The following is a 22,369-nucleotide window of genomic DNA, read 5'->3' on the forward strand; positions in this document are numbered from 1 at the left end:
AGTAGTGAAGACAAGCCCTTAGAGTAGCATCCCTGTAGGGTTGGTTTAAGTTGTTGCACAAAAATTGCCACATTAGGTTGTCTCAGACTTGTTTGTCAATCTAAAAGACTAATTACACTCACAATATGGTCTTCTGTCTGCGGGTCTTGAAGTGCCTTAGTATAAAAAATAAATTAAATTTAAATAATTTTTTTAAACCTAACTGTTCTTTTAGGTCTGTCACGGCCTGGTGCATTATTGCAGGAGTCCTGGATCTGTCTGTGAAGTTATATTTGATAGGTGTTGTAGTTCTTCAATACTTTAGCATGAATTTTTAAGTGGGCTACAACTGAGCTTCTACTTGTATGCACACAAATCATTTTCACATACGATTTTGTGTACCACCACTTACAGATGCAAATGATAGAGTTTACATTCATAGAATGTGCAAGGCCCATTTGTGCTTCAATTTTGGGGGGCAAATTACTTTTTTTCATGTATAGTCTGTCCTCTGTATGCACTAGTGATGCTGCAAAAAAAAACGGTGCACAGATTTTGAAGGTGCACAACTGAAGCCATGTTGATCTGCTTCTTGGCTGCAGGTGGAGCACGGTGTGACTTGGGAGGGTTATGGAATGGGCAGTGCAAGAGTGGATTTTAAGTGTGAGAAAAGAAAAGAACACTGCATTAGAATGAAAGTCCCTTATACTCCACAGATCTTGTTTACGTTTACTAAATACATTTTCAGCAAGAAAGTGGAGAGGGAAAAGAGAAAAATTGCCGAAGCAGTTTACAAATAACGTTATTGAATTTACCATCACTCTGTAGCCCTTCACACTGCTAAGAAATAATGAGAGGAACAAAAATTTACAATTTACCAATGTTTTCCGCTCCAATTAACCAGCTGTCCAGTATAAATTCTATAGAACCATATTCTAGATGCATAAATCCACTCTCTCACGATCAATCAATGGTAAACTGGCCAGGAAGAAATTATTTTCTTACTTAAAAACCTTTCTGAGAGGGGAAAACAGCACTATTATTGAAGTGCAATTTCACAGATGTAGTCGTATCAGAGAAACTGCAAGAGAAGAATTTACGTTCTCTGCTTCCCTCTATAGGGAGCATTATAGATGTGGTAATATTGAAGACCTGGCTATTTTTACTTCCTTTCACAGTGGAAAAAGACTTGTCAGCTCTGGTTATACCCTTATTCACTTGTTTGGGTTTTTGTCTGTAGATAGTGTGGAGAACTTCTTGGTCTGACTTTGTGTGCGACAGGATGTCCTTTTCTCTCTGTTCTGTGTTTCAATCCATACAGAGCTATGTGAGAGGGGGAGGGAGACTTAATCCACCCCTGGATCTGTCTTTAATCATGTATCATTCTTCTTTTGATCTCCATGAATCAAATTCCCTGCTGGTATAAATTGGCGTAGCTACATTCAGATCAGCATTGCTGCACCGGGGTACCACCGCAAAGATGTTGACTTTCATCCTCTGATCTTACTGATGTCTGAATGAACATCTACTAATGTATCCTCTAACCTTTGCCCTACTTTCCCTGGGTGGGTGGAAGAAAACCTTATTTTCAAAAACTTGACTCTTATTATAGCTTAGTCTGTTAATACAGATCACTTGATATGTTTCCTCTTTTGCCTTCTTCCCCATCCTTTTTCCTTGTACTATACGTAACTTCTTTAGAGTACCTGCAAATGTTGGTCTCTTCATTCTGCCTGCTGGCAAGTTTCAGGGTGACTTTCTCCAGTTCAGGATGTGGAAGAGGAAGAGCTACTTTCTCTGTTAGTTGGCCAGGAGGAAGTCGACTGTAAGTGTCCTCTGGCTAGAACCTTTCTTCCCAATGGCCTGGAGTTCCCAAACTTGGAACATTGGTGGTCTGTGGAGAGTTTGCTGGTCATATGGTACAGGATCTCCTACTTGTGTCCAGCTGCTAAATCACATAAAAGCAGCTAAAATATTTTTACTATTACTTTTCCTGTAGGCCATTACTGTAGTTGCCTTTAGGATGTTACATGATTGGAATGGAAGGGGAGAAAGTCTATGAGACAATCCCTCTACTAAGATGTGACCTATGCTATGGAAAAATCTTTCCTGTAATCTGTTGCATATGATCCCTGCTTGCCCCAGGAATGTGAGCCCTGAGGATATTTGTCAGTCTGAGTCCTGGGTATAACCCAAACTGTAGCATTAAGAAACCTACCCCTTCCACCTCCAGATAAATGAAAACAAATCAGAGGGAAAGATGTTCCAAAAAGTCTCTTCTTTTAATTAATTCTGAAGGCTCTGCCAGTGTATATTAATGGAGCTGTTCTCTTGTCCAGATGAGTAATGCATCTTGATAGAAAAGTATCTTTTGGCCTTTGTAACATTTGTTGATAATAAATATTATGGCATGGTACCCCATATTCTTTTTTTTTCCCTCTGAAAATTAAGGCTCTTGAGATCTGTCAACAGAGGAACTTTGTAGAAGAGATGGTCTATCTGCTGAGTAAGTAACGTTCATTGTAATAAATTGCAACATAATTTTAATCTTGTCATAAAGTTTGTGCTGTGAAAATATGCACAAAGCATTAGGTCCTGTTATTTTACACACTTATTATACAGAAACAAAGTTGGTGTGTAGTCAATAAAACTACCTTACATATCTATTTGCTACAAGGGGACAGGCAATTTTTGATTTAGTCCCAAGTGGAGCACAGGATCAGGTCCTAAAGGTAAATATAGCTGAACCATTAGGTAGTAGCAACCAAAATATATTTAAATTTAACATCCTTGTAAGGGGGAAAATACCAAAGAAACCCACCACAGAAGCATTTAACTTCAAAAAGGGAAACTACACAAAAATGGGGAAGCCAGTTAAGCAGAAATTAAAAGAAACAGTCACGAGAGTGAAATGTCTGCACATTTTAAACTATTTTAAAACACCATAAGAGGCTCAAACTAAATATATGCCCTAAATTTAAAAAAAAAAAAGGGGGGGGGGAACCAGAAAGAAATAGTGCCACCAAAGCTAAACAGAGTAAAAGAGGCCATTAGAGGCAAAAAGGCATCCTTTAAAAATTGGAAGTGAAATCCTATGGAGGAAAATAGAAAGGACCATAAACTCTGGCAAGTCAAGTATAAAAGTATAATTAGGCAGGCCAAAAAGGAATTTGAGGAGCAACTAACAAAAGATACAAAAACTAATAACAAATTACTTTTTAAGTACATCAGAAGCAGGAAGCCTATGAAACCATCAGTGGGGCCACTTGATGATCAACATGCTGAGGGAGCACTCAAGGAAGACGGCCTCATTGCAGAGAAGCTAAATGAATTCTTCACACCAGTTTTCACTGCAGAGGATGTGAGGGAGATTCCCACACCTGAGCCATCCTTTTTAGCTTTTTAGAATAAATCTGAGGAATCGTGCCAGATTGAAGTGTCAGTAGAGGAGGTTGTGGAACAAATTGATTAAATTTAAACAGTAATAAGTCATCAGGACCAGATGGTATTCACCCAAGAGTTCAGAAAAAACTCAGATATGAAATTGCAGAGCTAATAGCTGTGGTATGTAACCTCTCACTTAAATCAGCCTCGTACCAGAGGACTGGAGGATAGCTAATGTAACGTTGATTTTTAAAAAGGCTCCAGAGGCAATCCTGGCAATTATAGGCCAGTTAGCCTAACTTCAATACCAAGAAAGTTGTTTGAAACGATAGTAAAGAACAGAATTATCAGACACATAGAGGAACATAATATGTCAGGGAAGAGTTAATGCAGCTTTTGTAAAGGGAAGTCATGCTTCACCAGTCTATTAAAATTGTTTGAGGGGGTCAACAAACATGTGGACAAAGGTGATCCAGTGGATATAGTTCACATTTTTAGAATGCCTTGACAAGGTCACATACTAAAGGCTCCTAAGCAAATTAAGGATTTGTGGGATAAGAGGAAAGGTCTCTCTTGGATCAATAGCTCATTAAAAGATAGGAAACAAGGGGTAGGAATAGTCAGTTTTCACAAAGGAGAGAGGTAAATAGTGAGGTGTCCCATCCCGTCCCCCCACCCACCCACTAAGACCTGTGCTGTTCAACATATTCATAAATGATTTGGAAAACAGAGTGAACAGTAAGATGGCAGTTTGCAGATGATAGAAATTACTCAAGATAGTACCAAAGCAGACTGTGAAGAGTTACAAAGGAATCTTGCAAAACTGGGTAACAAAGTGGCAGATGAAATTCAGTGTTGATACGTGCAAAGTAATGCACATTGGAGAATATAATTCAAACTATACTTACGAAAAGAAGGGGTTTAAGTTAACTGTTAACTCCAAGATCTCTTTTTTGAGTGGTATCATGGATAGCTCTCTGAAAACATCCGCTCAAGGTGCAGTGGCAGTTAAAGCTAACAGAATGTTAGGAGCCATTAGGAAGGGTATAAATAAGACAGAAAATATCATAATGCCACTATATAAATCTCTGGCAAACCCCATCTTGAAAACTACATGCAGTTCTTGTTGCCCCATCTCAAAATAGATATATTAAGTTAGAGAATGGCAACAAAGATGATTAGGGATATGGAGCAGCTTCCATATGAGCAGAGAGTAAAAAGACTGGGACTGTTCATCTTCAAAAAGAGATGACTAAGGGGGAATATGATAGAGCAGCGATTCTCAACCGGGAGTCCACAAGCCCTTTCAGGGGTCCGCAGAGCCCCGCGACTGAAACCTGGTTCCCCCGATCCCCAGTGCTGAAGCTGGGAGCAGCACGTGGCTGAAGCCGACGGGGCTCCCCCGGCCAGCCAGAAGCCGCATGGGGCTGAAGCTGGTACTCCCCCTCCCTCCCACCCACAGCCGGGAGCAGCACAGGGCTGAAGCTGGCACCCCTGTGACATTCCCCTCTGGTGTTATCTGGACCGGTGATCTGCTAAGTCACTCCAATCCTTGACTCTGAGAGCCAGCCTTACCCTGCTCTGCTGTGGGAACCCCCACTCCTGGTTGTTCATGCACAGCCTCTAGCATGTAAGCGGCTCCTTGGATTGTGCAACCAAATGACACTGGCCAATATCTCCAGTCCCAGACACAGCCCTAGGAACCTCTGTCTTGCAGTGTCCAGTTATGCCCACTGGATGCTGTAAGCCTACATGAGTTTGTCAGTTTAACAAAGAAATTGATATGTACCTAGCTTGTATCCCAAGGGGAGTCTCTGACATGCTTCAAACCAAACGCACTGCTTCAGGTAGAATGAATAAACAGGTTTATTAACTACAAAGATATATTTTAAGTGATTATAAGTCAAAGCATAACAAGTCAGATTTGGTCAAATGAAATAAAAGCAAAACACATTCCAAGCTGATCTTAACACTTTCAATGCCCTTACAAACTTAGATGCTTCTCACCACAGGCTGGATGGTTGCCCTTCAGCCAGGCTCTCCCCTTTGATCCGTGCTTCAGTCACTTGGTGTGGTGTCTGTAGATGTAGGCGGAAGAGAGAGGAAGAGCATGGCAAACATCTCTCCCTTTCATCATGTCCTTTCTTCCCTCTTGGCTTTGCCTCCCCATCCCCCTTCAGAGTCAGGTGAACATTACCTCATCGCAGTTCCAAACTGACCAAAGGAAGGGGGGTGACTCACTCAAGAGTCCAACGGATCCTTTGTTATTGCCTAGGCCAGTGTCCTTCATTCCTGTGAGGCTGGGATGGGTTTGTCCTATACATGCCCTGATGAGGTGTGAACTGCCCCTCTGCTTTTGAAGAGTTTTTGCCTGGGCTTGCTTTAAGGCACAAGGGTACATTTTCAGCCTCATAACTATATACATGAAATTACAACTTATAACATTACTATAACGATTGCTATAATTATAACAGTGCTTGTGCATAATGAGCCTTCCGAAGACACCTGACATGACACACTTTGCATTGGATATCACACAGTCATTTTACAAGGATGAACATGGGGGTGCTGGGTATTCCCCTGAGGTACAGATTGTCACAGCCTCCCCCCATCCCTGGCCTCAGTCAGTGTGCCCCCCGTCCTCAGCCAGTAGTGGAGCAAGGCTGAAGCCAGCAGCCCCTGCTCTCCCACCACCAGAAGCAGCATGAGGCTGAAGCCGGGAACCCCAGCACGCCTCCCCCCGCCTGCTGAAGTTGGGAGCCATACTGGGAGTCCCCGCCCCCCCGGCCCTAAACCTCCGACTGCTAGAAACTGGGAATGTTGATAGACCACTTGATAACTGGCCTGTTCTGTTCATTCCTTCTGAAGCATCTGGCACTGGCCACTGTCGAAAGGATACTGAGCTATATGGGCTGTTTATCTGACCCAGTATGGCCATTCTTATGATTTAAGAAAACACTGGATTTTTTTTGTATGTGTTTATATCAAGAAATGAATGCCTGCTTTTAAAAATTATCTATATTTTAAAAATATATAAAATGAGGGCTGTCAAGTGATTAACAAAATTAATCATTATTAATAATGCGATTAAAAAATTAATCACGATTAATCGCACTGGTAAATAATAATAGAATACAATTTATTTAAATATTTTTGGATGTTTTCTACATTTCAAATTTATTGATTTCAATTACAATACAGAATACAAAGTGTACAGTGCTCACTTTATATTTATTTTTGATTACAAGTATTTGCACTGTAAAAAAACAAAAGAAATAGTATTTTTCAATTCACCTAATACAAGTACTGTAGTGCAATCTCTCTATCATTAAAGTTGAACTTGAAAATGTAGAATTATGTACCCAAAAACTGCATTCAAAAATTAAACAATGTAAAATTTTAGAGCCTGCCAGTCCGCTCAGTCTTACTTCTTGTTCAGCCAATCACTCAAACAAACAAGTTTGTTTACATTTGCAGGAGATAATGCTGCCTGCTACTTGTTTACAATGTCAACTGAAAGTGAGAACAGATGTTCTCATGGCACTGTTATAGCCAGTGTCGCAAAATATTTACGTGCCAGATGCACTAAAGATTCATATGTCCCTTCATGCTTCAACCACCATTCCAGGGAACATGCGTCCATGCTGATGACTGGTTCTGCTCGATAACAATCGAAAGCAGTTTTTGGTGGTTCGGGTTCTGTAGTTTCTGCATTGGAGCGTTGTTCTTTTAAGACTTCTGAAAGCATGTACATACCTCGTCCCTCTCAGATTTTGTAAGGTACTTCAGAGTCTTAAACCTTGGGTCAAGTGCTGTAGCTATCTTTAGAAATCTCACATTGGTACCTTCTTTGCGTTTTGTCAAATCTGCAAGTGTTCTTAATACGAACAAAATGTGCTGGGTCATCATCCAAGACTCATATAACATGAAATATATGGGAGAATGCAGGTAAAACAGAGCAGAGGACATTCAGTTCTCCCCCAAGGAGTTCAGTCTCAAATTTAATTAACCCATTATTTATTTAAGGAGCATAATCAGTATGGAAGCATGTCCTTTGGAATGGTGTACAAAGCATGAAGGGGTATACAAACGTTTAGCATATCTGGCACGTAAATACCTTGCAAAAGTGCCATGCAAATGCCTGTTCTCACTTTCTGGTGACATTGTGAATAAGAAGAGGACAGCAGTATCTCCTGTAAATGAAAACAGACTTGTTTGTCTTAGTGATTGGCTGAATAAGAAGTAGGACTGAGTGGACTTGTAGGTTCTGAAGTTTCACATTGTTTTGTTTTTGAGTGCAGTTATGTAACAAAAAAAATCTACATATGTAAGTTGCACTTTCACGACAGAGATTGTAATGTAGTAGTTCTAAGAGGTGAATTGACAAATACTATTTCTTTTGTTTATCATTTTTACAGTGCAAATATTTGTAATTAAAAATAATATACAGTTTGATTTCAGTTACAACATAGAATACGATATATATGAAAATGGAGAAAAATATCCAAAATATTTAATACATTTCAATTGATATTCTATTGTTTAACAGTACAATTAAAACTGTGATTAATCACAATTAATTTTTTTTGTTAATCACATGAGTTAACTGCGATTAATACACAGCCCTATATAAAATATAATATAAAATAAGAGAAGATCCAGGAAAAGAGAAGTTCTGTCTGATTTTTTTTCCCCAAACTCTTTCCAGTTTTGCTTACAGTCTTGGAACTTCAAATTCTCCCTGTCCTGCAAAAAAAAAAAAAAAAAAAAAACCCTGGCCCTTTTTTTTTTGTTTTATATATTTTTTAAGTAATCTATTGTGTCATGTAATTCTCTCAGCACAGTAGGGAACCCTCTTCAGGATGAGAGGAATTGTAACATAAAGCCCTGGAATCTGTGTGTATTAAAAGCTGTGGTGGGCAGAACTGACAATAGAACAGGAAATTTACCTAATGGGTCTCATTTAATATAAAAAATGTTCTGTATCTATGTTGGAAGTTATGCGGAATTCTTGCTTTCAGAAAAGAACTAATAGGTTTAATCAATACAAGAGATGGTTCAGTCCACTGTAATCTAAGTATTTTATAGTCATTACAATTTAGTGTTATTTAGTGTATCTGAATTTCTTAATTCTTAAAAATTCTGAATTCTTAATCCCTCTTTTCAAGAAGGGAGAAGGAGTGGAAAAGGATGGAGAGTAGGAATGGGGGAAGGCTGTATGATGTCCCTTTAGAGCAGAAACATGTAGTGCAAGCCCTATGCAAATTGTTGCCCTGTTAAGCTCACTAGTAGACAGCAACAGTGTTCAGTGGAATTAAAGTAGATAATTTCAGCAATGGTAAATCCGTGGTAATATGTGGTTTTAAAAAAAAATCATCATTCACAGACCTTTCACAATTCTTGTTAACCATAGACACTGAAGGTCCAATTTTCAGAAGGGGTGAGTACCCAGAACTCCCTGTGAAATCATGGGGGAAAAAGGGGCTATGAATGTTCAGCATCTTCGGAAGATCAGGTCCATTTAAAGAGAAAGTGAGAGAGAGAGAGAGAGAGAGAGAGAGAGAGAGAGAGAGTGTGTGTGTGTGTGTGTATATATCTCATTCTGCCTCAGATGTACCTGCCATGCAGGAGAAAGAATTAACATCACTTTGCTTAACCGGCCTCTGTGTAGTTATAACAAAATTTTAAGGCCCCGATTCATCAAAGCACTAAAGCATGTGCCGCAATCTTATTTATTGTAATGGGACTTGAGCAGAGGCTTTAATTAAGCACATGCTTAAATACATTCTTGAATAATGAGGGACTTGAGCATGTGGTTAAAGTGAGCCCGTGCTTAAGTGCTTGACTGAATTGGGATCTAAGACTTCACCCTTTTGTTCATGAACCAGGAACAGTATAAACAGTACAGATGCTTATCACAGGGTGCTTTCTGCACATTTTTGTTTTGTGTTTTTATAACTCCCATATTCCTTTTTTCTTCTAGGCAGAATGGGGAATAGCCGTAGTGCACTGAAGATGATAATGGAAGAATTGAATGATGTAGATAAGGCTATTGAATTTGCCAAGGAACAAGATGATGGAGAACTATGGGAAGACCTCATTTTATATTCTATCGACAAACCACGTAAGCAGAATAAGCTCCAGGCAGCTTTGTATATATGTTTGGTGAAATACAGTAAGCTTGGGGGAGGGGGCATTGAATTATCCATGTGCATGGCAAAAAGAATATTTTCAGATTCTTTTTGGAGCCATGCCAGGTTACCTAGTGCAAGAGGTTGTATTGCAATGTAATCATTTTTAATATTGGTGTGCTGAGGAAAAAATCCTCTCATATTACAGTAGCTGGAGGTGAGAAAGGGCAAGTATTTAAACATCTGTTGCCATCCTACAACTTTTAGTAAATGCGTTGTTACTGACAGAAATTCATGAAATATTATATTTCTTTTAAGTTGGTTTGAACTGAGGGTATATTTTGTTATATATAAGTTGATCTTCAGGCTACATTGACAGAAAAATTGAGCTATTGTAGAAGTTTTTGTATAGTGTATGTGTCATATTGCAAATTCCTGAAAATAAAGATCAGCCTAGATCTTTCTGCCCTTTCACCAGATTAAATGTGTTGAATTCTTTACTTTTTCTGGTGAAAACAAAAGATCTTTTAATATTATTGTGTGGGCTCTTTTTTCCCATTTGCCCTGGCCTGAGCATCTGCGCTGGGTTTACAGCTCCAGCTAGGTTGCGGCCAGAATGTCCACACAATATCATTTTTTATTAGAGAGCAGATTCAGGAGAGAATATAGCATGGGGAATTTAAATCACTTGGAAAATCTTTAAAGCTACCTACAATATATGACTGTGTCCTCTTTTGGAATTTCTAAAGCCAAGGCTATAAAACTACCTTGATTAGGCACCCCTTTTCCTAGGCACCGAATGGCTCATGAGGTTACTGTTGGGATACAGAGCTTTTCACCACTTGGCCACTAGTTCAGACTAGTACCAGGTAACCAGAAGTCATTACCATTTCTTACTCTGCAAAAGATGAGTTTCCAAGTCCAATACTTGATGGGCAGAAAACCATCCTCAAGTATGTTACTAATTAGCACCATTACTGAGGAGAGAAGTTTTTTTAAAGATTAAATGTTCAAGAGTTTAAACACCTGAATTGTACCAGCCCCCTTTGCCTGTATATGCAGCCACTCAAGTGGACCTGCACAATTCCTGGGCAGAGGGAAGATGCTAGATCTTAAGTTGCTCTCCTTCCCAGAGCTCCACCAAAGAGCAAAAGGCCCTCCTCAGCACTGCATGAAACAGCATTTCTCTCCTGTGGGAAAAGCCTACTTGAGGTTCAGAGAAGTGCTTGAAAAATATTTAATTCTTTATCTTGTGCTTCCAAAGTAATCATGCATTGAAATTAACCTTCTGGTTCAATGTGTTCAAGTGCCCAAAAACATTGAGCCATGGGCATACTATAATTTCAAATCTGTGTGTTGTTTTTGTTCTCTTTTGAAGACTTGGCCCCTTAAGTACTCTTGGTTTCCTTTTCAGAGGCTCAAAGACTTTTGTTCGTCAGCCAATAACAGTATGTCCTCTTTCCTGCCTCAAGAGAGATGTATGCAAGAAATATATGAATGTGACTTAACATTGCCTTTTAAGGAAAGGAGCTGTCATAAAATTAGCAGAAGGCTATTGGCTGTTATCACAGCACTCTAGTATTGGGAGTCTTACTGGGGCTTCATCTTACAACTTTTTTACACCTTTTTTATACAGCTTTTATTACTGGTTTGTTAAACAACATTGGTACCCATGTTGACCCCATTCTTCTGATTCACCGCATTAAGGAAGGCATGGAGATTCCTAATCTGAGAGATTCCCTTGTGAAAATTCTTCAGGATTACAATTTGCAGGTAAATGCAGCTCACGTGCTCTCTTTATCTCTGCTTCTGTGGTATTCTGCCTCAGAGGAACTGAAAAACCACTTTGTCATTCAACAGCCGGAGATGGCCACAGACTAAATCAGATAATCACAACTTCTTATATCAAGATGCTTGGGTTGTGGCACTGCATTATTTTGACTCAGGCTATGTCTACACTATGAGCTAGGGGTGTAATTCTCCTGCTCATGTACACATACACTCGCTCTCATTGAGCTAGTGTGAGTATAAATAGCAGCGTAGCCACAGTCGCACTGGTAGAAGGGAACAGAGGCATGGCTGGGCCATGCCTCGTAGAAACCCACTGGTTCCAAGAGAGTTTCTATGTACTCTGCAGGGCTCAGTCATCCCTCCACTGCTATCACCGCAGCTACGTTGCTATCAAATATGCGTACAGAAGCAGCGGAATCACACCCCTAGCTCATAGCACAGACATAGTCAATGTCCCCATGTATTGATACAAAATCTTGACAAAAAATATTAGAAGCAGAATTGGAGGGGGGTTTTGGACTATTTTATACAATACTATCTTCCATTACATCACGTCTGGGGACTCCTCCTGGGACCAGCAATTTTTTTGCTCTGTCCAAGACAAAGGGGAGCATGAGAAACGTCAGTGAGACCTGTGCTAGATTCTAATGCTATCCATTAAGTATCACATGCTAAATAAAAGGAAGTGAATTTTGCAAACCAAGTCAGTTTCCCTCAGTGTCTTGTGCCATGCACATTATTTTGTGGACAAGGAAATTCTCATTGTGGGATATGGAAATTCAGGTACATCCCCCAAAATATTTGCACACACATACAGAAGTAACCATTCGATTGATTTGATTGCTGTTTATAATAGCCAAAAAAGGTACCAAAGAAATCTATCATTGTTTAAAATAACAATGTAACAAAAGTAAAGTCCTAGAAATACTATATCCCAAACATAACCCAGTAGCTGGATTATACCAAAATTCTGCCACTCAAACCATCACTCCCATCCTCCCTTGCCCTCTGAGGACACCTGGGCAGAAAGATGGGCCCTATAGGGTGCCATGAAGGTCATCAGTCCCTGTTTATTTCAGTCCAAGGTTAGAGGCTTGTTCCGCAGGCCTGTCAAGAAGTTTTACTACCAGACCCTTGCCTGATATATCGAACGGGGATCCAGCTTGATTATTTCTTCTGACTGCCGGCTGTGGTAAAACGGCATAAGGAGAGGTGCCTTTCAAATAGGCAGGTTCTAAGTCTTTGAAAGCTCCTCCTTGTTTACCATATACATTTTAGATAATGATTTTCAAAAATTAAGGGAGCTTTTTAAGCAGTGAATTCTCTCTGCTTTTAGTTGCACTGTCATTAAATGAAAGTGATTACAGCATATGTTTGTATATTTAATTATATAGTCACGATCTGTAGTGATTTGCACTGATTTCATCAGATATAATTAATTTTTAAGTAAATAGCTTCTAAATACTACACTAGATGCAACATTCATGTATCAGGTTTCAGAGTAGCAGCCTTGTTAGTCTGTATCCGCAAAAAGAAAAGGAGGACTTGTAGCACCTTAGAGACTAGCAAATTTATTTGAGCATAAGCTTTCGTGAGCTACTGCTCACTTCATCGGATGCATTCAGTGGAAAATACAGTGGGGAGATTTATATACACAGAGAACATGAAACAATGGGTGTTACCATACACACTGTAAGGAGAGTGATCAGGTAAGGTGAGCTATTACCAGCAGGAGAGCCGGGGGGAAAAAACCTTTTGTAGTGATGATCAAGGTGGGCCATTTCCAGCAGTTGACAAGAACGTCTGAGGAACAGCTGGGGGGGATAAATATGGGGAAATAGTTTTACTTTGTGTAATGACCCATCGACTCCCAGTCTTTATTCAAGCCTAAGTTAATTGTATCCAGTTTGCAAATTAATTTCAATTCAGCAGTCTCTCGTTGGAGTCTGTTTCTGAAGTTTTTTTGTTGAAGAATTGCCACTTTTAGGTCTGTAATTGAGTGACCAGAGAGATTGAAGTGTTCTCCGACTGGTTTTTGAATGTTATAATTCTTGACGTCTGATTTGTGTCCATTTATTCTTTTACGTAGACTGTCCAGTTTGGCCAATGTACATGGCAGAGGGGCATTGTTGGCACATGATGGCATATATCACATTGGTAGATGTGCAGGTGAACGAGCCTCTGATAGTGTGGCTGATGTGATTAGGCCCTATGATGGTGTCCCCTGAATAGATATGTGGACACAGTTGGCAACGGGCTTTGTTGTAAGGATAGGTTCCTGGATTAGTGGTTCTGTTGTGTGGTTGCTGGTGAGTATTTGCTTCAGGTTTGGGGGGCTGCCTCTAAGCAAAGACTGGCCTGTCTCCCAAGATCTGTGAGAGTAATGGGTCATCCTTCAGGATAGGTTGTAGAATATGCAAATGGATATCTAAAATAATCTATTAGCCTTTGTCAAGGTTCCTTCCCCACTCTGAACTCTAGGGTACAGATGTGGGGACCTTCATGAAAAACCCCCTAAGCTTATTTTTACCAGCTTAGGTTAAAACTTCCCCAAGGTACAAACTATTTTACCTTTTGCCATTGAACTTTATTGCTGCCACCACTAAGCGTCTAACAAATATATAACAGGGAAAGAGCTCACTTGGAAATGTCTTTCCCCCCAAAAAATCCTCCCAAGCCCTACACCCGCTTTCCTGGGAAAGGCTTGATAAAAATCCTTACCAATTTGCATAGGTGAACACAGACCCAAACCCTTGGATCTTAAGAACAATGAAAAAGCAATTAGGTTCTTAAAAGAGGAATTTTAATTGAAGAAAAAGTAAAAGAATCACCTCTGTAAAATCAGGATGGTAAATACCTTACAGGGTAATCAGATTCAAAATATAGAGAATCCCTCTAGGCAAAACCTTAAGTTACAAAAAGACACAAAAACAGGAATATACATTCCATTCAGCACAGTTTATTTTATCAGCCATTTAAACAATAAAGAATCTAGCACATATCTAAGTAGATTGCTTATTAGCCCTTTACAGGAGTTCATAGAATCATAGAATCATAGAATATCAGGGTTGGAAGGGACCCCAGAAGGTCATCTAGTCCAACCCCCTGCTCAAAGCAGGACCAATTCCCAGTTAAATCATCCCAGCCAGGGCTTTGTCAAGCCTGACCTTAAAAACCTCTAAGGAAGGAGATTCTACCACCTCCCTAGGTAACGCATTCCAGTGTTTCACCACCCTCTTAGTGAAAAAGTTTTTCCTAATATCCAATCTAAACCTCCCCCACTGCAACTTGAGACCATTACTCCTCGTTCTGTCATCTGCTACCATTGAGAACAGTCTAGAGCCATCCTCTTTGGAACCCCCTTTCAGGTAGTTGAAAGCAGCTATCAAATCCCCCCTCATTCTTCTCTTCTGCAGGCTAAACAATCCCAGCTCCCTCAGCCTCTCCTTATAACTCATGTGTTCCAGTCCCCTAATCATTTTTGTTGCCCTTCGCTGGACTCTCTCCAATTTATCCACATCCTTCTTGAAGTGTGGGGCCCAAAACCGGACACAGTACTCCAGATGAGGCCTCACCAATGTCGAATAGAGGGGAACGATCACGTCCCTCGATCTGCTCGCTATGCCCCTACTTATACATCCCAAAATGCCATTGGCCTTCTTGGCAACAAGGGCACACTGCTGACTCATATCCAGCTTCTCGTCCACTGTCACCCCTAGGTCCTTTTCTGCAGAACTGCTGCCTAGCCATTCGGTCCCTAGTCTGTAGCTGTGCATTGGGTTCTTCCGTCCTAAGTGCAGGACCCTGCACTTATCCTTATTGAACCTCATCAGATTCCTTTTGGCCCAATCTTCCAATTGGTCTAGGTCCTTCTGTATCCTATCCCTCCCCTCCAGCGTATCTACCACTCCTCCCAGTTTAGTATCATCCGCAAATTTGCTGAGAGTGCAATCCACACCATCCTCCAGATCATTTATGAAGATATTGAATAAAACCGGCCCCAGGACCGACCCCTGGGGCACTCCACTTGATACCGGCTGCCAACTAGACATGGAGCCATTGATCACTACCCGTTGAGCCCGACAATTTAGCCAGCTTTCTACCCACCTTATGGTGCATTCATCCAGCCCATACTTCCTTAACTTGCTGACAAGAATACTATGGGAGACCGTGTCAAAAGCTTTGCTAAAGTCAAGAAACAATACATCCACTGCTTTCCCTTCATCCACAGAACCAGTAATCTCATCATAAAAGGCGATTAGATTAGTCAGGCATGACCTTCCCTTGGTGAATCCATGCTGGCTGTTCCTGATCACTTTCCTCTCATGCAAGTGCTTCAGGATTGATTCTTTGAGGACCTGCTCCATGATTTTTCCAGGGACTGAGGTGAGGCTGACTGGCCTGTAGTTCCCAGGATCTTCCTTCTTCCCTTTTTTAAAGATTGGCACTACATTAGCCTTTTTCCAGTCATCCGGGACTTCCCCGGTTCGCCACGAGTTTTCAAAGATAATGGCCAGTGGCTCTGCAATCACAGCCGCCAATTCCTTCAGCACTCTCGGATGCAACTCGTCCGGCCCCATGGACTTGTGCACGTCCAGCTTTTCTAAATAGTCCCTAACCGCCTCTATCTCCACAGAGGGCTGGCCATCTCTTCCGCATTTTGTGATGCCCAGCGCAGCAGTCTGGGAGCTGACCTTGTTAGTGAAAACAGAGGCAAAAAAAGCATTGAGTACATTAGCTTTTTCCACATCCTCTGTTCTAACCTGCATTCCTGCTCTGGTCCAAGCAAAAACCACACACACACTCTCACTCTCACTCTCACTCTCACTCTCACTCTTGTTTTTCCCTCCCGCTTTTGAAAGTATCTTGTCTCCTCATTGGTCATTTTGGTCAGGTGCCAGCGAGGTTATCTTAGCTTCTTAACCCTTTACAGGTGAAAGGGTTTTTTCCTCTGGCCAGAAGGGATTTAAAGGTGTTTACCCTTCCCTTTATATTTATGACAGCCTTGAAATGCTTTGTGGTTTTTAAGTGATTTCATTTTGAATAGATCCAGATAGCTCTAGGACTAAAATATATATCTTACAGAGCAGTGGCTCTCAACCAGAGGTCTGGGGCCCCTTGGGCGGGGAAATGAGCAGGTTTTAGGGGGGCCATCAAGCAGGGCCAGCATTAGACTCACTGGGACCCAGGGTAGAAAGCCGAAGCCCCACCGCGTAGGGCTGAAGCCCAGGGCCCTGACCTCCGCCACCTGGGGCTGAAGCCTAAGCCTGAGCAATGTAGCTTCACAGGAGCCCCTGTGGCATGGGGCCCAAGGTAATTGCCCTGCTTGCTACCCCTAATACAGGCCCTGGCTTTATATGCAGAAAACCAGTTGTGGCACAGGTGGGCCAAGGAGTTTTTTATAGCAAGATGTGGAGGCTTCAGAAAGAAAAAGATTGGGAACCTCTGTCATAGAGCTAATAGAAGTTAGGGGGGCTTAATGAAATTTATGCTTGGTTTGCAATTACAGCTGTATAGCAAAAAAGTAATAATATAGGGACTAGTTCTCCTTACAAAAGAATCTATAAGCTACTGCTTGAAATAAGACTGCTGCTAAAATGTCATTGATGGTGTAAAATGCAACTTTTCAAACAAGATCTGGATTCCATATGTTAAATTTTCCATTGCTATAAACTGATGTATCTCCATTGGCTTCAATTAAACTATGCTGATTTATACAGCTGAGGATCTTGCTCATGTATTTGACTCTTCAAATTTGTGTAGCAAACCAAATTACCTGTTTGCCATACCTTATTATTAATACTAATGCTCAGGTCTTTATGCCATTTTTCATCTTTTCATCTAAAAGCACGTTAATGATCTTTACTCACAATTATATCTTATTTTCCAAATGGGGAAACTGAGAACAGAGATGAAATACCTTATGCAAAGGTCTCATAAGAAGTGAGTGGCATAGCTGAGAACAGAACCCATTCTCCTGACTCCCAGACTGGTACCCTAGAGACCACACTGGCTTTGGCAAAACCTTCTTCTCTTGATTCCGAAAAGGCAAAACTATTATACTCCTATAGTATTTGTCTGTATGGTATTAACTAAATGGCCTCCTTATTTTCTATCCCCCGTGAAGACTCTTGAGATCAAAAATGAGTGAGTAATGAGTGAATTTCCTGCACTTGTGGGAGTGTATGTGTTGGAAGCATAAAATGTCAATCTTTATTCTTTTAGATTTCCCTACCAGCTCTGATACAAACCCACACAATCTTTGAAATTAGGGGATAGCTAGGTGTTCTAATCCATCAGTTTCTGCTGACAAAAAGTGCATCTCCAACTTTGATTATGAGTTAGAGGGCCAAAATTGGTCCCATTTCCCCAAAGCTCTTATGGCAACCAAGCTATCCGACAGTTTTCTGTTCTGAACTGACCTAAAGCATGAGAGATTTAAGTCTCACTCCCTCTGTCATCTGATGAGGGAAAGGCAATGTTTCAAGTCATCACTAGTGGCCACCGCAAGCCCAGTGCTAGGGCTTCAGCCCTTTAAACATCATCCATGGATCAGGGAGGAAATGTACACACCACCTGGAGCTAAAGAAAAAGCAAAGCTCCAGTTTGGGTGTTCAAAGACATTTGTCGAGAGTAAAAGCTAAGGCTGAATGGGTTTGACTACAGAGAGTCATCAAGTCGTGTACGAAAGATAAGGAATTGTGATGGTCGACTCACTTCAGCCATTTTAGAACAGGCTGCTGCAGTCACCATCTCCTCACCCTGCTTTCAACTTTACAGTGTCTTCCAGGGAAGGTGGCACCAGCTTGTTCAATAAAATGAATCAGGATGGCAGCATCGTCCAGAGTCTGCTGGAACAGTTGCCTCCATGGGAAGATCACTTCAAGACACTGCTTAGTTGTCCGCCACTTGCAGTCCCTCTTCCACTTATGGGGCAGGAAGTTCCGTAGAGCCACCTACTTCAACCAAAAGGAGATCTAGATCGCAGTCCATAAATTGAAGTCTTGGAAGACACCAAGAGTTTGTAGCATTACTCCTAAGTATCTGAAGACAGGTGACAGTATTGTGCTGTAACTGCAAAGACTCTCCCAGACCAGCAGGCATACTAATATCATCCCCAGTGACTGGAAGAAGGAGGGTTATTCTACCTCAGTTCAAAAAGGGTGATGAGGCTGAATGTAGCAGCTATAGAAGTATTACGCTATTGTCAGTTCCAGGGAGAGTCTTCACTTCCATGTTAATGTATTGAATCAACAATGCACTTGGTGTCAAAGTCCAGGATACTCAGTGTGTCTGTAGATCTGGTTGTTCCACTGTCAACCAGATTGTTACCTTAAGACATCATTTTGAGAAGATAGCTGCATTTAATAAGTCATGCACAACGCTATTTACATAGATATCCTTCAGGCCTTTGTTTCAGTGCATTGAGCAAGCTTGTGGGATCTGAAGAGACATCTCAGCATCCCTGGGAAGATAATGTCATTGATAGACAAGCTCTACAGTGAAACAGGAAGCTGTGTTCAAGTCAGTGGCAGATACATGGCATGGTTGCCTGTTTGCACGAGAGGTTAGCAACGCTATATTCTGACACCATTGTTGTTCGGTATCGGCATTGATTGGTTGATGGATAAGCTTGAGGAGGCAGATGTTGGTGGCATTGAACTGAACACCATTCTGCTTTGGGATCTCGAATACACCAATGACATAATCTCATTGGCGCAGTTTGGTGATTGCCACAATTGATCGCTGATCCAGTCAGGCAAGAAGCAGCATGCATGGGTCTGGTTGTTAATCCAGATAAAACTACATTTCTGGCCATTATCACCAAATTTAGCCTCCAGATTACAACTAATATTAACCTGTCTGGATAGGAAATGGAGCAGGTGGCAGCTGTCAAATATTTGGGCAGTACCCTAGACAGTACTGGAGGGTGTTCAAAAGATGTGGATGCTTATATAGCAGCAACTGCTGCCATGTTTCAGGCCTTTCAGCAACCTGTGTGAGGAACATTGTGACATTGCTTGTTCCAAACCTGCAGATCCTATACCAACTCTGTGGTGTGGAAGTGAGATGTGGGCACTGATCAAGGCTGAAGAACACCATATTGACGTTTGTTCTTGTTGTGTCAGTCAGCTGCCCCATATGAAGTGGCAGGACAAGATAAGGAAATGCCCACATCCAAAGCCAAACCCAAGAACTGTTTTCATCATCATTTTCTTGGTATGGACATATTATAAGAATGGAAGATCAATGAATTCCAAGTTCTGTGTACCAAGGAATGCCACTACGCAGCTGGCGAGCCAGGGGTACCAAAAGCATCAGTGGCACAATAAGACTGTCAGTGACAGACATAAATGGAATATAAATCAGCCCACCTGAACTACCTTGCCAGAAATCGGTACAGGCAGCGCTCAATTTGAACAGAGGCGACACATATTTGGGATTTTCCATGATAAGTGCTAAGAATTGGGTTTGACCAGCTTTGTTTGTTTGGAAACACAGATTCACATCTCAACATGATCAACTCAGCCCTTCATGCTTAAATGATGAGGTAGATCAGTTGAATGCCATGCAGTTCACTGTGCGGCAGTCAAGAACACAGCTAAGGGGGCCAGCATCTTTATACCACACCATTATTTGGTGGTGGTGGCAGAATGAGTAGTAATTTTTTTTGGTAGTCTTCTTCATGGATAACTAAGGTTTGTATTACCTGTAGGTGTGTGTGTGTCTGTCTGGCATGTGTGCGTCTGTGTGCGCACACATGCTAAAAGACATGGCAAGAAGTAATATCTGAGCACTGTATCCATAATTAAGATTTGTGTTTATCATGAACGTAAATATTTTGTAAGTGTTGAAGTTGAAAAATCCTCTTCTTGACTGCGGTATGTACGGTACTGGAAAAAGTGAGGATAGGTTAATTTGAGCTACTTTGTAAAGATAAGCTAATATAATCCTTTGCATCTCTGGTATATTTATGATGGTAATAGGACTCTATATTAGCCTGACTGCCAAAAAAAAAAGGATAAATTAGTCTTTGTGGATGTGCTGACTTTGAGTTTCCTTAATTTGCTTTGAATCCTCATTCCCCATTCAATTCCCTCTCCGCTAGTATTTTCAAAATCTCAGCCAATTTCTCCTCCTCATCCATATTTTGTATCTCCTACTCCAGTTTTGTCTTTCCTTCTCTGTCAACATGCCTGTCTCTTTCTGCCCAATGCCACCTCGTTTCAGTATGACACAATCTGTCATCCTTCCATTCTATTTTAGTCTGTCATCTAAGAGAGTGAAGGACAGTCTCCCCCACCTCCAGAAAGGGAAGAATAATGCTGACTTCTCTCCTCTTTCTCCCCATCCAGCCTGAGAGAGGATGTTTGCTTCAGCTACAGTGAAGCCTTGTCTGATAAGACATTCCTCCCAAATTTTTCCACCCTTCTTACCACTAGTTAGGTCCACCCATGGGAGTGTGATGTATGCATTGATTTAAACAAGTCACAGATGGCCTTTGTACTTTAAGGACAGTGATGGTGTAGGCCTACACTGTGCAGCCTTAGATGATGTATACTGAAAAGGTCAGTGGCTGCTCCAACTGTTGGTATTACGGATTAAGATGAATGAGTGATAACTTACAGTGGGATTTATTTATTTATTTAGCCCTAGTTTTAATAACTCTCTCCTACCTCATGGTCTCCACCACCAGCAGTGTTCAATCCTATATTACCCATCTTTATGCATTTTTATGTAATAAACTCAGTCAGTTAGGTATGTTAAAACTTGTATTTATTTGCTAGTTAGTACTTTAGAGAGACAAAGTAAGTGAGATAATATCTTTTATTGGATCAACTTCTATTGGTGAGAGAGACAAGCTTTCGAGCTTACACAGAGCTGCTCTTCAGGTTCTTCCAGAAGTGGTAAATTGAATAAAATGTAGGCTAAAGCCACAACTTGGAAGTTCTTGTATTTTATATCTAACTCTTTAAATCTAACTCTTCACTGAGATGAATATTAAATCATAAATCAAGTAGGCCACTCACAACTGCATTTTAATTTATATTGCTATAAAATTGTGCATTCAAGTGGGTCCACTCATGCATCAAAAGTGACAGGCCTATGAGTGGTGGTTTATCTAACGGAGAATAAATTGCTATCCTGCCGCCAGCATTTGAAATATAATTAAATCACAATCAGAACTCTGGCAGGCACACCAAATTACAGCAGGTTACATTGAAATTCTGATGATAAAGCAATAATTTACTATTTTTAATTCCTGGTTTGTTTTCAGTTGCTTTAAAACTTTGTCCTTTTTGGAAAACAGATAGCCAGAAACAATCTTTAGTTTTAAAGACTGTGTGTAGAATAATTTTGATAGCACGTCTTTAATAACTAACTTACACTTGTATCATAGAGGATTTCCCTGCCAACCAACCCACAGTCATTTATTATATTGCAGCAACTCTTAAATTCTATTAGAGTACCAATATCAAGTATTTTCCTATGGAATAAAGTATTTCATTGCGGTTAAAATCTTGTGTACACTGTAAATTCCCAGACCTGCACTTGGTTAAATCGAAGAACATGTAAGTATTCTAAAAGTACAAGAACATTTTTGTTATTAAAAATCCCCTGTTTAAAACTCAGGACGTTCAAGTTTAAGGTTACTCTTTGAAGAACTTCAAACACTTGAAAATATGGACCTGCACAGCTGATGAGTCCAAACAACCTTACCTCTGTACCTGTAGCAAACTCTCTTGACCCAAAATTCTCAAACTTCAGTCTGTTTCCTCCCTACTACAAATGATGGTGGAAGTTACAAGTGCCTAAGTATAAGTTAGGTACATAACTTTAAACACTCATATCTGAACATTTTGACATAAGTTTTGTGGACCTATCTTTAGAATGTACAAAAATATGGTCCTTGCCTCAGTAAATGTTCTGATGTAGAAAAGACCAATACAAATATTCTTCTTATTCAGTCACTTGTTGCACAGTTTAAGCGTATCTCTTTTTCCACATTGATAAAATAGGAGTCTCTTCAGCTTCAGGTTGTACTAAAGTGGAATTTAGTTTACATTAATCACAGAAGTGAG

At 40.7% G+C, this 22,369-nt stretch overlaps 1 protein-coding gene across 6 annotated transcripts in view; it reads left to right on the forward strand.

Moving 5' to 3' along the window:
* The window catches only part of VPS41 (VPS41 subunit of HOPS complex), a 172,033-nt gene that overhangs the window by 136,509 nt on the left and 13,155 nt on the right, over positions 1-22,369 (forward strand). For all 6 annotated transcript variants that reach the window (XM_073332850.1, XM_073332853.1, XM_073332854.1 and 3 more), the window contains 3 exons: positions 2,431-2,485; positions 9,347-9,487; positions 11,131-11,267. In XM_073332850.1, the coding sequence (XP_073188951.1) occupies positions 2,431-2,485; positions 9,347-9,487; positions 11,131-11,267 (333 nt within the window). The remainder of the gene's footprint in view (positions 1-2,430; positions 2,486-9,346; positions 9,488-11,130; positions 11,268-22,369) is intronic.

This window comes from Lepidochelys kempii, chromosome 2, assembly GCF_965140285.1.
Source record: "Lepidochelys kempii isolate rLepKem1 chromosome 2, rLepKem1.hap1, whole genome shotgun sequence".
In the NCBI taxonomy this organism is placed as follows: Eukaryota; Metazoa; Chordata; order Testudines; family Cheloniidae; genus Lepidochelys; species Lepidochelys kempii.